General features: G+C 40.0%; 1 protein-coding gene across 4 annotated transcripts in view; it reads right to left on the bottom strand.

Moving 5' to 3' along the window:
• Positions 1 to 17,409, bottom strand: part of Tafa1 (TAFA chemokine like family member 1) — a 507,607-nt gene that overhangs the window by 109,820 nt on the left and 380,378 nt on the right. For 3 of the 4 annotated variants that reach the window (XM_087658865.1, NM_001431830.1, NM_001431831.1), the window contains 1 exon segment: positions 8,135 to 8,275. In XM_087658865.1, coding sequence (XP_087514991.1) covers positions 8,135 to 8,275 — 141 coding nt within the window. 4 annotated transcript variants of the gene reach the window in all.

The following is a 17,409-nucleotide window of genomic DNA, read 5'->3' as shown; positions in this document are numbered from 1 at the left end:
ATATGTGGTCTTGGCTCATAGCCTGTGGAATAACATCGCCCATATTACAGGTGGGTTTTCCTGTACTCTCTAGCCTAATCTAGAAACTCTCTCTCAGAGGTAAGCTTAGAAGCTCGTCTCTTTGATGTCAAATTGGCAATCATCATTAAGCATCACAGTGGGCAATTTATGCAATGTTTGGGTTAGGGGTAATCTTTCCAGAGATTTAAGAAATCTTAGAAGATGAAGGAAAGTATTAATTTTTAAAGCAATATTCATTTGTGTGAATTTATATGTGGGTGTCAGAGGGAGCCCAGCTGTATTGCTGTGCCCTTCGTTGACATCATCAGAAGGTCTCACATAGAAATATACTACTATTCCCCAGAGTGTCCAGCAGTGCTGCAGAGGACAGGAGCATAGATTTTCCCAGAAGTGTGAAATAATTCACAAGGCTTGCTTGTTATTCATATGGAGAGCATTAATAACACAAGACCCTGAAGCCCTGCCTTTTCAAGGCTGGAGCCCAGCTACAGGAATGAGGAGCTGGCTCCTTGGTTTGAGGGCAGCATCCCCTCCCTCTCTTTGGGAAAGGAAAAGAACCGATTAAAAATGAACCGGTATCCAAGAATGACAGGTCTATGAAAACACCTGAGTTCTTGAGAGATAAATGATAACCAATGACTTGGAGGCTGCTCTGGGGAAAATACCCTCATTTATGAAAATGAAATTGTGTATCATCAAATTTATAGCAGGTAGGAGACTGACAGGGATTGGGGATATACTACCTCTGTCTCACACACCCATGCATACACATATATGAACACATCATGTGCATGCACAAATGCATACATGCAAGCCTTATACTTCATGAGATTGTTTTGTGACTGCTAATTTTGAACCTGTAATGTATGCATCATGTGAAATTTCATACTTAGCTTTCCCACAGAAATGACACCAAGTTCTCTGGTTTCTTGGCTGCTGTCTATACCCATGGATCCAACATGTGTGAGAATGCAAGAATTTAAATGCCCAAGAACTGTTGCTAAGTAAAAATAAGCACAACAAACTCTAACACATTCCATTTCTATTATGTTCTCCAAACATCCAGCCTCATTACAAATTTTCCTATTTATCATCCTCCCTTTTGGTGAGCCACACAGAGAAGAGTGGCTAACTAATTGAGTTTGTAAGCCGTTTGTCATTGAGTATGATTTAAATGTAATTTTTCTCTCCTCCCTCCTTAAGACTGGATATTACCAAACTCTTCATCCCTGCCTTCTTGATGGATGACACTGCATCTCAGTGTTTAATTTACATTTCTCTAAATGAGTAATGTCCAGTAATTTTTTTTATGCTTGGCAGTCATTTCTATTTCTCTTTCAGTGACTTATTTGAGGTCTATCCCTCTGCTGTGCTATAACATTATAGGCATGGATCATCATTCTGTTGAATATGATAACATTTGATTTATAAAGCTTTGTGTATGTGCATCATAAGGCTGTGTGTGCCTAGTTATTTACTGTAAAGGTGTACAGGAATGTAATAATGGTTACTTCTGGCAGCTACATTGTAACAGGGAATGGGGAAAGAGAAATACTTATATTTTCACTCTTCCTTTGCTGCACCTACATACATAAGTATCTTTTGAATAGTTCTCATTGGCAAATACGTATATATTATTTGGGGTCCAGTGTGAGGCTTTGATGTATGTTTGTTCCTTAGAGTCTTCATATACATATTTCTGTATGTATCATGTCGACTATTACTTTACATTAAAAAGTAAATAATGAAATTTGCTTATTAACAGGGGAATAATAAAAAAGTGACTGTGTGAGTCACACCCCACTCATTCTACAGTCTTTAAGGATTAGGCATTAGTAATGTCAGTGTGCCAGAGACTTAAGTGGCTATAAGGAAGAATGGAGGCTGAGGGAAGATGGGGTGTTTGAACTGAATACAATTCCAAACTTATGGTACTTTGTTGGCCAAAGGACTGGTGGGCGGATGGTTATTTTGTCCAACCGTAACTCTTTGTACAAACTCAGAGAGGAGAAGAGGAAGAGCATGGGAGTAGAACAGTGGCATCCACTCTGAGAGCTCAGAGGACTTCTGCCAATCAGCATCCTGCTCTTCCTACTATGAAAAGGAGCAGATACAGAGACTGGCCTTACATTGAGAGATGTAAAATGTCCTCCAGGCCTGTGATTGTCTCCTCCCACTTCTCTTATGGCTGCTGCTCCCATGCAGGTTTTGTTCTGAAGTTAGGGAGCCAATGCTGTTTCAAAGAGAACTTGTATGTGATTTAGAAGTCACATCTGCAAGTGACCCGTTTTACCCGTGATGCCATCCCAGACTCTCTTCTAATGGAGCAGTGGGGTCTCCTTTCGGAAACGACAGCTCTCCTTTCTGAAGGAATCATCTGAGTTTGGTGGTTCTGTCTACTAAGCAAGCTGGAGTTGCCCTTCTAAAAGCAAGACAGCAGTCAGAAAGAGATGGTGGAGAGGGCATCTCTAACCCATTGCATCAGCTCCCTCACATGGTGCTTCATTGAGTGGATGACAAGCAAAAGTGAAGAATCCCAAACGGGTCATTTTTTCATCACTAAAATATTTAATGTTGCAAATAAAAGCAAGCAATTTTTCATGTTATCTTTTGAAAGGTCTCTAGATGCTTTGCAAATGGCACTGAGCCTGACATGTTAGTGAGATATTGGAAAGATTAGTACTGGGATCAGCTATGCACTGTTAGTTTAGCTGGTCCAAGAAAGAACTCTGAGCCACAGGCACAGGAAAAGAAACACCAAACTATAGTATCTGTAAAATCATGGTCTTGTGAATATATGATGGAGGACATGGGTCTGTATGAATGCTTATAACAAAACAAAAGTTTGTCATATAAATCACTGCCTTATACTGCAACTCTAACAAGCTACTTGCCTACAGAACTTTTAATTCAATATCATGGTTTAGCAGGCTACCATGGGGCTATTTAATGTCAAGTGTGTGTGTGTGTGTGTGTGTGTGTGTGTGTGTGTGTGTGTGTGTGTGTGTAAGTTTAAGTTTATTTTATGGAAAACTTTTCTAAATTTAAAATGTATCTCTATTCTCAGGCTTTTCCCCTACCATATTGTGTTTTGGGATTAAGATGATATATGTCAAGTGTGTCAAGAAAATTCTATCATATCTTTCACTCAGAATCAATTTCCATAAAACATTTGTAAGAGTTCTGGTTCTGAATATCATATAGTACAACTGTATGGGACTGTACAAGTACAAATATAAATCTGTCAAGTAAAATAGTTTGAGACAGGAATTTACTATGCAGCCCAGGTCAACCTCAAAATCTTGATCTTCTTACCTCAGCCTCCTGAGTGCTGTGATTGTGAACGAATATTATCATGTCTGTTAAACTTTCTTTAATTGTTATTAGTTGTTGTTTTCATACCTACAGGTAAGTGTGGTCTTCACTCTATGCCTTTTTACCTTATGAAAAGAATAGAACTAACAGGGTATACCTTACAAGGCTGGCCTTATTAAATAAGTACATAGGATCATAGTACATGGAAGAGGTACATGTGTTAAACCTTAAAAATGAATTGGCATTCTCCTTATTATTGTTACCATATTGCATTGTTTACCAAAAAAATTAGACCGATGCTATTTTAGGCCATGGTAGAGCATTAATTTAGAAGACTACAAATTTAGAAGTCCCCTACAAGGTCAGTATTCAGTGTTCTATAGTAATCCTTGCTTGGACAAATTCTTCCCTTAAATGGCTATGCTTACTATATGTTTATCCTCTTCATGTCTGTGAATGTGTACTTGGTTTATTTTAAGCTGCAAGAAGTACTTAGAAATACCTAAAAGGAAAAATTACAGTTTTAGTTTGTTCTGACCAGAATCCCAAGTAAGATAATATAATTATTTGAATTATAGGCTTAAATGGTAGATAATATGTAACAACACATTCCTTCATAGAACTCCTTCATAGACATTGTTACCTCTGAAGCACAGGGAAAAGGGGACGATGATTTTATACATATTGACAGATAGCTGTGACATAATTTGATGAATGTGTATTTTGGAGGTTTCAGTTATTTGGTGATCAAATATTTTCAAACTAAACAGTCATCATTTGGAATTTCCCCTCAGATACATAATAGGCTTTGAATACATTGCTAAGGTTTCACTTTCAAATTTCTCATTTCAAATAATCTGATATCAGATTTTGAATCTAAACTAATAAAACCATATGCTTCATTTCAAGTCACAGCTACTCTGCTTTTGACAAGACAGGTGACAGCTGACCTTTACTTCAGAGGAGAGGAAGTAACAGCATTCAGAGATTTCCCATGGAAAATGTACTGTGTAAGACTGCATGCTTGGACAACTGTGGGACATACGTGCATGCTTCGTCAACTGCTGCCCTGGGGGACACTTATGTGTAATTACTCCTAGGAAAGTGAGTCAGGGGCATGCAGAAAACATGCTAAGTATGTCAAAGCAGAGGGCAGTCAAATAAATGATGGTGTATTTACCACTGAGAATCTTAGTGTTTAAAAATAACATTTGAAAGAAAATGTACATGTGTGGGAAATATTTATCACATATTAAGTGAATTAATACTATAGCATTTAAATGTAGTGAATATCCCCTTTGTGCTTTTACCCTTTAGCGCTGGCCTTAGACTATGAAACAATCATACAAAGCATCACCATTTCTGGGAGATGCTATCACCAGTGTGATATTACAGTATGGATATTACATATCTATGGCTTTAAAAATCCCTAGAATGAATTTGAACTCCTAAAGGAAAATTGGTGATATCCAGGTTGATTGGCTAGAAGAGATTCTCAGAACACATGGGGGCCAAGATGCCATCACGCTGCATGAACAGTAAAAACAGTTAAAGAGCTTTATGAAATTTTGTTAAGTTAGTATCTCTAACAATTATCCATACCTGCTAGTAAGATAAGAAATAAAACCTATAATTTAGAGAGCGTCTGAGGGAAGCCAATGTAGAAATCACATTACTAGGATAGTTTTATTATTCCTCACTTCACAATAGGCAGACATCATTCTCACCCTCACCTTCACTTTGGAGGGGACAACACACTGCGGAAGAACTAACTTTGTCAAAGGCCATTCTATTGGTACCAAGCACAGCAGAAGTTCTGCCCAGGTATAATATCTTACCCCAATATTCCAGTAACTACATCAAAATGGTTGCTTCATATTTATTTTTCATATAAGGTGTTAGAGTCTCCAAACAAATTTAATGATAACAACACGTAGACTTGTCCATGCAAGCCCATAGATCTGAGAATGGAATGTTATTTATATCTGCATGTTCATCATCGGACTAAACAACTCTTTTTTTGGCTTTTGCTTGGAAGATAGAGGTCGTTGTCCTTTTGTTTGGAACAACCACACTGATGGTAAATAGTTTCCAAAATGAAATAAAATTGCCCTGAGAATAAAATATTGCTTTCATATGGTTTATTATTTAACACAAAGGCAGAGCCAAATGCCATTTCTGCTTCTGTCAGCTCAGCCAATACACTGTATGTCATGTTTTTCATCCAAAATCTGATAGTAATTTCATCCTAGGTCATAAGTGACAAAAATTAGCTAGAGTTGGGATGGAGATTTATACTAAACAACCTCCATGCTTTCTTTGGCCAAGAACTTAAGAGACTGTGATAGCTTTATGTTGTAGAATGCCTCCTACTTTCTTGGATCAAGAGCTTCCTCCTAAAACAGGCCAACATGGCTTCAGTGGGATAGCTTCCTGCCTTTCCCTCATTAGCTGTGCTTCATGGTATTCACTGTGAGTCACAATCCTATTGAGTCGACCTCAATATCACTGATATTGCTGTTCTTACGTATTTGCAGGGGATGGGGGCGTCCAGTGTACTATAGGTGTTTAGTAGTATTCCTTGGTCTCTATCCACTAGAAACAAACAGCAGTAATGCTCCTCCAACTTTGATAAGTAACTGGTATATAAGTTTCTACAGATATTCCCAGATGACTCCTGGAAGAAACTGTTCCAGTGCAAAACTGATCGCACTTCTTTCTCCAACTTGGCTTAATCACATAATTTGAGACAAACTTGACTTTCTTGGGATTGGAAGGACAGCTGTGCTGGTCATGTAAACTTATCCCTGTGGCTGTAGTTGACCAGGCAAAAGTTGACCTCTTGTCTCAAGCTGGACCAATATATTCTGTTGTCTCAGAAATCCTATTTACAGAATATTCATTGAGTATTCTCTATTGAGCCTTTATTCTCATGCTAGTGAGATCGGAATGGTGTCTTGTCCCCATTTTTAATTCCTATGAGAGTGTGCATGTGAACACTTAAAGAGGTCATCAGGCTCTACAAAACAGATGAAATAGGCAAAGATGAGAAGTCACAGAAAGATGATGGTCAGCAGCTGCCTAAAAAATTCCCTGTGGTTGGTTAATGGAGAATTCTGCCACTTCCTAAAATATCTTATGTTTTCTTTACCATACCTTCTCTCTTTAACCACCTAATCCATAAAGGAAAACGCAAAGCAGAGAGGGTCCTCGCTCTGCATATCTGGAGAAGAGTGGACCTAAGGCCAAGAGAGAGATGTTCCCCGCCCTGCTCTATGACCCTGTACAAATGGGTCAGTTCCTTGAGTCCTAAATCTTTTGGTGAAAAATTAGATTAAATCACACCTAAACCTTTAAATTATGGTAAAGGCAGAGAACCACAGGTTCACTGCAGGGCCACAGTATATAAGATTATCTTAAAGTTAGCAGCATGATTTAGTCTTAAAGTCTGTTATACTGGCCTTAAAAGTCAGACAAGAAGTGATTTTCAAAGCATGTATCAGGGGATTATCCTACTGTTCTTACTCTGTTTCTTTATTTTTGCAGTGGGAAGAAAATGGAGTCTCCTTTGTTGTGCAGCCTCCGATGTGGCCTCTGATGACTCATGCCTGTTTGTCTTCATGTTCTGGCAACTTACCTTTACACTGAAGAGGGTAGACTGGTGTAAACAATAGGACAGCAACAAAATGGTGAAGGGTAAGTTCTGAGTTTTAAAATAAAGGACATTGGAGCTTGTGTGTGCTTTTCTTAAAGATAGTCTGGGAAAACCTAATATCACGTTGTAAAGATACCAAGCTTACAATGGAGAGGTCCACATGGTAAAAAAACAAAAGCATTTGCCAACAGCAGTGCAAGCAAGCCATTGTAAAGCTGTTCCCCAGCCCCAGTCAACATTTTAGATCTCAATTGCAGCTACATGGGCTTTGGAGACAGAATCTCCCAGCTAAGTTTAATTTTTGATCTGCCAGCATATTTAAACTTTAATTCAATCTATTTATTTGAGACAAGGTTTTGTTTAGCCCATGCTGGTCTTGAACTTCCTACGTAGCCAAGGATAGCTTTGATCTCTTGTCTCTACATCTTAAGCATTGGGATTACAAACATTCACAACCGTGCCAGGTTTATGCCATGCTGGAGACTGAACCCAAGGCTTTGCACATGGTAGGCAAGCATTCTACTAAATGAAGTACAATTTTCAACTAATGTTTGGTATTTTCAGCTGCTAAATTTGGGTGTTACTTATAATAGAAATAGACAACTCATATAACACTAGTAGAATTTTTGGTAGCATTAGATAAAATCATATAAATAATATATATCAGATTTTGGCATATAGGAGAACTCAAAGCAATGGTGATCATTCACACACATATCCATAGCCACTAGAGCAATACCTGGCAGTGCTCACTAAATATCTTTCTAAATAAATATTAGGTATTGTCAACTTCTGTATCACTAACACCATCACGATCCTATATAGGCTCAAGCAAAATCACTTTCTAAATCAGCTAAAAGCATACATTTCTTGTTCCTCATGGTTCAGGCACCTCCCAGATGCTTCTGCACCAGCAACAATGGCAGTCTGCTGTCAACATAGCTTTTGGAGTAGACACTCAAACCTTTTACCAGAGGAACCAAAGTTCATGCCTATGCTGAGTTATGACATTTGACTGCACAGCACTTAAGATATGCCTCAGGCATGATCCAGAAGCACAGGTAGTTTCCACAGAAAACACATTGTACACAGTGACCTCCTGAATGAACATCCATTTGAGAGTGCTAAAACTCCATTGCTCACCATCAACACAGGAAGGTCGGTTTCTTGTTGTCCCAGCCACTTTCCCAGGTAGACAGGAACACTTCACTGTTTGTGACCGCTCCTCAATGCGGTTCTTGTTGCAACACCTGTGGGCCGCTATCACTTCACAGGTCCCTCCTTCTGGCAAGACAATAAAAGAGAGGGCCGTCTATTAGACCTAACCGAAGGATTACTTAGACATAGAAAATACACAGACGACTTTGGAGAAAAGGATGGGATTATAGAGGGATTCTGTAGAACACAATTGCTAAAGAGTTCTTTCATGATCCACACAGCCTCACAGAACCCAGGCATCTCACTGCTGTACTGAAAACAGTGAAGAACACCCTCGAATTAATGGGAATCTCAGGATGTGACTATTTTGGGCTAGATGTAATAGAAATCAGTGGAGCAGCAAATGTCTGCAGCTAAAATGCCAAGTAAAGAGACCACCTGATTTAAATGCACTGTGCTGAGCACTCTTGCCTGTCCTATGTGCATTGAAGATTCTCTGAGCAGCCAGTACTGATGAGCAGAGGAGCGCCAGGGATGCAGAACCCACAATGCTAGGAAAGCGGCCAGGGTACCATTCTCCTTCCCATTTCCTGCCCATGTCAAGGGGGCTGAGCTGAATGAAAATCTAGGCTGGAATCAATGCCAAACCTGGGTTGCATGCACAAAGGAAAGGGAGATTTTCTGGAGGAAATGGTAATGTGCTTTCCATGGCATGGCTAGACACAGGACTACATTTACATTGTTAGGGCTCAGCTAGGCCTGTCTCAATGTATATGGGCATCCTAATGTAGTCCACCCTGTACAGCTCCAGCATAGGTGAGCGGCCAGATCAGTAAAGGTTGGTGAATACCAAGTTACTCCTTTTGCTTTGGATTTTGTTGTTGTTAAGCTGCTTATAAACTAGTCATCTTTTTCCATCAGATTCCCAAATTATAGCTATCATTGCCATCGCTAGCTTGGGCTTACCCTGGAAGCAATGAGATTTTCCACGTTATGAATATATCAGGAATTAACTTTCCCACCTTCAGCTTTTTAAGTCAGAGACAATGGGTTTTCATTTTACCAAAATGGGCTCCCAACTTTAGAGTTCTTGACTTTTGGCGTTCATTGCTGTGTTATAAACCCTCAGGGGAGTGTATACTATCTAGATACGTAGAAGACATGTAGGGTCAAATAGGGGAGTGCAAAATAGAAAGATGACAGGGGAAAGGGGATTCTTGAGGCAATTTTCTCTTTGGGAATTTAGTAGCAACACCGTGTTTTAGGTACAGTGGGACCAGGGCGTGATAGGTTTCTCTCTCACCAATAATTGCAAAGTTTAGAGACAGTTTGTTGCCTGAGGTCACTAGGGGGAGCAAGATGCTACTTGCATCCTATGGGTAGAGAGTGGGGATGTCACTGAACATCCTACAATGCTCCATGGGGGGTCTGCTGCAGCAAGGGAGAGTCTGGTACAAAACATCAACAGTGCTGAGAAACCTTTGCCTTTGAAGAAATCTACTCAAGTGAGCAAACACAAGGTAGTTAGTTCTGTCTCCCGCAAGAGAAGGGAAGAGTCCAAAGCTTAGCTCATTTAATTTTCATTTGAATTTTATTCTGTCTACTTAGTATTTGAAGGTCTTAGTTTCCTCAGCTCTAAAGTGGGAATAATAACCACCACACCTGCAGCAGAAGCTGTGTGGATAGAAATAAGAGAGCATACCCTAACCTACAGGGGTTACCGTGAGTCTGATGGATGATCAAGAGTCCTACAACAATACCACCGAGGGGTAAAGGGGATTTCTGCATGGACATTCCTCTCTTTTTGTTTCTTGTTTGGTTGTGGGTATGAAGATGACTAAACCAGGGCCTTGTACATCTCCAGTCCAACTACTCTCTTTCCTGTCTCAGCATATATGATCTCTCCTGAAATAGCATATCTTAGCTCCTATGTACCTCTGTCACTCCAGCACATAGGAAAAGTCCTGAAGTCCTGTCTCTTAATGACAACCCTTCCAATTCCACCTCCCTTCAAGATTCATGCACACATAAACATGGAGAGAAAGAAAGAGGGGGAGAAAAAGAAGGGGACACATGTATTATATAGGAAATACATGCATGCGTGCATACATAAATACATACATACACATGTGTGTATGAGACAGAATCCCCATGAGCTTTCTTTAGAGCTCAATATCAAGATCAATTCCTTAGAGAATGCCTCGTCACCTCCACAACTATTTATTCTCTTAGTATTCCATGAATTTCCAAGTACTTGGTAGTCGGTGATTTTGGCTATTTCCAGCCAAGCTGTAAACTAGGACAGAGTCAAGGTTACATTTTATTTCTTCTTAGCCATATTGAGGATGTATAGAAGTTTTTCCTTAATGACTGAGTAAAATATATGAATTAACTAACATTAATAGTAATAGTGTAAGTCCCGTGTTCTGTAAACAGGTACAATGGGAGATGTGTTTGTGTATGGAGACTCCATAGAAGATTTCTAAGAATCCGAGTTGAAAGATGAGGCTGCAGTGGCAGTTATGAAGAGCAGGCCTCATGATAACGTGACAATCTGGGGAGATGGCTCAGCAGTTAAGAGCACTAACCGCCATTCCAGAGGTCCTGAGTTCAAGTCTCAGCAACCTCATGGTGTCTTAGCCATCTCTAATGAGATCAGATGCCGTATTCTGGAGTGTCTGAAGACAGCAACAGTGTACTCACACACATAAAATAAATAATAAATCTTTTTTAAAAACTCATTTTATTAGTACAAAGTAACTTAAGATTTTCAGAAAATTTATGAAGATGGTATCAAGAGGCCCCATCTTTCCTGCTTGTGTTACCTAATTATTGACATCTTCTGTATAATGCATTTTATGTTTATTTTTCCTCGGCATTATGAGCCAGTGCTACAGTACCTGCCTGCTTAACATGTTCTGGCTTCGATGGCTGGGAGCCCTTTCATTGGCCTGTGCATCGCCTTGACATGGAGTAAACACTGTATGTTTGCTTGGCTTTCATTTTGGGCACTCCCTCCCTTTCTGACTCTTCTGGCTACTCCAGATTCACACTCTCTAATATTTGCATTAACCAAATTCTAAGCTCTGTTAGACTTCCTTAGTTTTAACCTTTTCTACTCGAGGGTCCAATCAGACAGACTACATTGTGTTCATTTCCCTTGTCTCCCTGGGTGTCTTGTGGCTTGTGACATTTTCTCAAACATTCAATTGCTTTTTGATAACCTTTGGGGGTAGACTGGTGAGGCATTTTGCAGAGTGTCTTCCAATTGGGATTTGTCTGTGTTTCTTATGATTAGAGTAAGGTTATGTGTTTGGGGAGGAAGGCTGAAGAGGTAAATCCACTCTGGGCCTATCATAGGTACACACTAACAATCTGGCTTTGCCTTGTTGATGCTGAACCTGGTCAGCCGGCTGATGCAACAGTTATCAGGTTTCTCCATTGTTATAATATTTTTCCTTACTTTCCCCATTGTAGTGTACTCCTTGAAAGGAAGTTGCTATGAGCAGTCTGCCCTTTCTACCCTTAGAAGCTGTGGAGTTACAGTCTGGGTCTTGAAATTATGATAATGAATAAAATATTCAGAATTCTTCTGCAGGAGCTTGGTCTCCATTTTCATGTACTTATCTATATCTATGTATACTCTTGTATTTTAATTATGCATGGTCTCATAATGTAATATGAGGTCATTTAATTGCATCGAACATCCTAGCTTTCACTGTGGCAAGGTTTCTTTTGGCTTGTATGTGCCTTTGCCACAGCGACTATTGTAAGCTTGATTTGTTTTGGTCTTTTTGAACACTTCCTTACATCCTGGTCCTTTAAGATACTGTAGAATGATCTTATACAAGTCATTGTTTCAGGTTATAATTGGCCTTTTCTCCAAAGCAATGATTGGGGCATTTCAGAAATGTACCATAAACAATGAACTACAGCGTTCAGGCTGGGAAAGACAGGATTAAAGTGAAGGGTGCTCCTCATCATTTTCTCAGGAGAGTCGTCCTGTACAGTGTACCTTTAAAAGTAATTTGGAAAGACAATGGCCAGTTCCCATGGGGACGTTGCTTCAGTGCCATCTCTTTGGCAACCATATACAGGAGGAATTGGAGAAGAAAATGGTGGCCAGGAAGGAGGGACAAACATCATAGCACAATACTGAACAGAAAACAGGAAAGGTTGAACTTGGGTGAAGGGAACTTATCTCCCTATCTCCACAGATCTGGGGTTAGAGTTTATGGGACAAGGCCAATGGTACATTACACCCTCACCCCGACACTCATGCTCAGGTTGCTTTAGCTAACAGTTGCCGACTATAACTATGTTCTATCAAGTCAGTACTAGCTAGATTTACACTTTGTGAAAGTATCACAAATTTAAGTGACCACTTGGCTTCAATACCAGATGGGAGCGGCACTTGTGATGGAAGATAGCACAAGGTATGAGGATGGTCCCCGGAGGCACTGTGAATCTTACTTGATTTGCAGTCGGGTCAGAGGCTGTGATAGATATACAAGATCATGAGTCTAGCATGCTGGAAGCCAGTGACCTTACAGCGTATCACCCCCCCCCCCAGAATATAGATAAAATAACCAAGTCCTGCATACAGCTAATAACTTGCTTAGATGCACAGAAGAATGATTCCAGTTTATCAGATTCCAAAGTTCATGGGGTTTGCATCGTGTACAAAAATGGTGATTCTTCACTGACAGAAAGCATCTGTAGAAGAAGTTTGTCATGTCTCTCTTGGGGTGATCATAGATAAGTGTCTAGAATGCCCGCCCCCGTGTATGCCCTCACTTGCCACTGCTCTTCTTCCCTCGTCTGCTTCCTCCATGAACACTGCTCATATTGCCTGGGGCAATCAAGCTAACATGCTGGGCTCCGTCCTTCCCAGGTATTCTCACATTGCCTGGGACACTCTTCCTGCAGAGCTCTGGCTCACTCTTAATCCTCTTCATCTTTGCTCAAATGCCACTCCATAAGATGTCCAATTGATTACTCTATTGAAATAAATCCTAATTTCCTTAGCAGGCACATGTGAGAATCCTTCCTTTGATCCTGGTCTGATCCTCACCCCCTCCTAGAGAACCTGTTACCTTTAAATGCTGTGCGCTATTTATTTCTTGTCCTTACTGCCCGTGAGTCCCTCACTGCTATGTAGACTTCTTATGCTGAGGAGTCCCTATCATTTTGTATATTAAATCATTTCTAGTGTATTATCAGGGTTCAAAAGTGCTTTGAAGACACATTTACTTGTGTTTTCAGAATTGCTTGAAGACAGAGCTAGGAAGATGGACACCTGGAGAACCAAACAATTCTGCATCTAGTGAGGATGGCAACAACATTGAAATAGTTAACTGAGGTTGAACAGCTGGCTCAGAAGGTAAAGTACTTGTTACAGGAGCCATGGGAACTAGTCAGATCACCAGCACCAATGTGAGAGGGGAGGCTGGTAGGCAGCAGTAACCCAGCACTGGCAGAGCAAAGACAGATACTTGGAGCTTGCAGGACAGATTGTCTAGTCAAGCCCATGAGTCCCAAAGTAATCCAGCAGTCAAATCAACCTGATTGTATAACCCAGGACCATTTTCTCATGCTGACAAAATGAAAATATTAAACCTTTGTTAGGAAAACTTTCCCTCATGTTATGATTTGTTGGTTTTATAAGTTCTATAAAGGGGTCCAGCTGCCTTCGCTACGCGAAAGGATTCTGCTACAGCAGTTCCTGAAAATGTATCACAGCAAACTATTCTTAAATGCTAGAAGGATGAGTGAAAGCAATTACTCTTGCTCAGTTATCACCCAGTACTAAGTAGCAAGTACTTGATGGGTGGGTTAACAGGCACATGGTTATAGAGTATAATTAAGATAGGGGGACACCTTTGGCATAGTAAATAGGTAAACATGCAAATGTGGTTCCCCATCCACACCTATATTTAATATTTCTTAGTGAAAACAACATCTTCTGTTTAATTTGGCTCATGTAAAATTTAATGAGAAACCGAGAAAATTTTAGCAAAGTAAAACCCGGGGTTTGTATCACAACCACAGAGATTATGAAGTGTATTGTTCATACGAGCTGGCTTCTCATGAAAAGGAGAACACACACACACACACACACACACACACACACACACACAGACACACACACACACACACACACACACAATGGACACAATAAAAGGGAAGAGTCAGTTTTGTCATAGCCTTTCCTAAAAGCTAGAAATATACCCCTTTTATTCAATATTACTTGTGTTTTAAGAAATACCCAGTGAACTGTCCCTTTAAATCTAAATGTCAATGTTATTTCAAATCACAATAATATTTGTCATCTAAGTGCTTCTCAGCCTTTTCGGTGGCGCCATAGCCAATCCATTCCCAAATTTTATCTCCGTCCGAGTCTAAATGACTTCAAGATGATCTATGGCTTGTCAAAGCACTGTCATTTAAGAGCTCAGAAAATCGGACTCTCTCTTTTTGCATATGGATCGTTTGGAAAATGGATTCTTCTGGTTTGTGCCCCGCATCCGTACACCCAGCCAGTCACACAGGTACGCCACCATCTTAACTCACAGCAGAAGACACTGTGTGCATAACAGTTTGGATGTTGTCTGTGCAATTCAGATTTTCAAGTTACTGTACATATCCTCATTTTGACTATAAAAACAATTCTAAGATAAAGTATCTATAAAATTGCAGCTTCATACCCAGAATTTACTTTCATAAAGGGTCCTGTTGTTTTCAAGTTAGGACCTAGCACAGGAAGTACCCGGTCAATGTAGGTCAGTCTGAAATAACCAAGTATTTCAGCTCACAGCAACTTCCTGGTCCTCCCTCCATTGCAGACCTTCAGTAGCATCTCTTGCCTCTCACCCTCCTCATCCACATTCAACTCAGGAGGATGGGTAAATTCCTTGCAAGGAACCCCCATGGGATGTCTCTCTGTTAACCATTCCTCTCAATCTCTTGGGTTTGTCAGAGCTCTGAGAGCATTATCAACTTTATTCTTAACAGGAAAAGAAATTTTCTAATGCCCCCAAAGGTGAGAAGAAGATACTGTTTTAAGATTATATTTGGCAACTTCAGCTTTCTGCCAAGCCCAAATGCTCCAAGCTACAATCTCTCTTTCCCAGCTCCATGCATCACTGTCTTACTCTATACAATGTAAGAAACCCAAGGGAGATGGATTGCTAAGGAGAATGTTTCTCTTAAAAGGACTCCCCACTGATGACAATTATGTATCATGATGGAAAGGGAAGGAAAAGTCTAGGAGTGACTGGCAGCTGGATGATTAAAAGCTGAGCTGAAACTTGTCATCACATCCAGAACTTGCCCCCAGATTGGAAATCTACTGAAAGTAGCTTAGATACTATGCAACTGATTCATTCTGGGCCATAAACTGAGAAAACCCAGTTTAAAAATGATCCTGTGAGAAGTTTCTTGAGTTGGTTTCCTCTTCTAAGTGAAGAAATCAGAAATTTAGTGTTTATTTGTGCAGCGATGGCTTACAACCAAGATGAAGAAGCATGGTGGGAGAACTCAAATTACTACAAGAGGAAGTTCTCTCAGAGAGAGAGGGCCTGCTTTTGTGTAATAATTGCCTCAAAAACAGAACAAAAATGAACATGTGTGTGTGTGTGTGTGTGTGTGTGTGTGTGTGTGTGTGGTATGTGTACAGTATGTATGCTTATATGGTGTGTATGTGGTGTTATGTGTGTGACTATGGTGTGTGTGTGTGGTATGTGTGCATGTGTGGTGTGTATAATATGTGTGTGTATATATGATATGTGTTGTATGTTGTATGTGTGTGTCTATGATGTGTGCGTGCGTGCATGTGTGTATGTGTGTGTGTGTGTGTCTACACCTTCATCATTCAAGGTCTCCCTTGAGTGTTCTTCCTGAACCAATATGCAAATATTTTCCTGATATATGATTCAATATTTCACACAATTCTCCCATAATAGCATTCCGGATGCATAATTTTTAATTTTAAACTAATGCCCACTTTTGTTATAAAGGGTTGGCATGGCACATATTCTAAGTTGATGTAATTGATTAAATGTCTATAAGAGATGGAAACGGGGATGGAAATAAACAGAGAAGGGAAGAAAGGATGGAGGGGAGTACAGAAAGAAAAGAATTGATACATATGAAGGAAGACAGAATGTTTGTTTTTATTATCAAATATTATGCTTTCATTAATAAACCCATTTTAGTCTAAGTAGAATAACTTAGAAATGATGTAGAAATACAAGCACACACATACACACACACACATGCTCGCACGCGCGCGCGCACACACACACACACACACACACACACACACACACCTTTGAAACATGTATCTTTTGAAACATGTGTCTTTACCAATGTTCAAGCAAGGATATGTGTTTTAAGGTCTGTAATAACTTATCTTGGTTTGCAACTTGACACATGAGAAGAAACCCCTAGTGAGGCATTCCCTCTATGTGACAGGCCCATGGGTATATCTGTGAGGCATTTTCTTAATTGGTAGTGTCGAAGGACCTAGCCCACTGTGAGTGGTGGTCCATTCCTAGGCAGGTGGGCCTAGGCTGTAAAGGAAAGGTAGCTGACAGTGAACCAGAGAACAAGTCAGTAAATAGCTTTCCTCCCTAGTCTGTGCCTCGATTTCTGCTTTCAGTTGTGTTTGTAAGTTCCTGCCTTAGCTTTCCTTGATGGTGGACTGGAACCTGTAAGATGAATCGAACCCTTTCCTCTACAAGTTGCTTTGATCACAATATTTATCACTGCAATAGAAAGCAAACTAGGATACAATCAAAGGCAATATTTGAAGGAAATTAATAAAGCCTAGGCTGAAGTATGCTAAGATTGACAAGATTAATTGGACACTCACATTTCCACTTTATTTCAAGTAGCTCCTTTCTTGAAAAGCTGTAATATGTAAAATAAAGCAGAGTCTTTGAGATTCACTTTTATAGGACTTCCTGATCAGGCCTTAAAAATAGCTCTTTAGGAACCCATTGTAGCGGATGTCAGAAATACATATTTAAGACTCTGTTAAAAATGTTGTATTGACCCAGTGGGCTGGAAGGAAGCTCCAAGTGTCTCTGTCTATGAAGCATTGACAGCAAAGACACTAATGGATCTTCAGGCACAGTCTTGTCTGGCAGGGTAAAATGGCTGCATGATGCATTTAAGCTTAAGGTTAAATAAATTACCATCTCCTCTGGCCCAGGGCTCTGGGCATGTACAAGACAGAAGAAGGAATCTGGACAGGA

Source organism: Rattus norvegicus, chromosome 4 (assembly GCF_021556685.1).
Source record: "Rattus norvegicus strain SHRSP/BbbUtx chromosome 4, alternate assembly SHRSP_T2T, whole genome shotgun sequence".
NCBI lineage: Eukaryota > Metazoa > Chordata > Mammalia > Rodentia > Muridae > Rattus > Rattus norvegicus.
The sequence above is the reverse complement of the archived record's forward strand: the minus strand, read 5'-3'. Positions and strand labels throughout refer to the sequence as shown.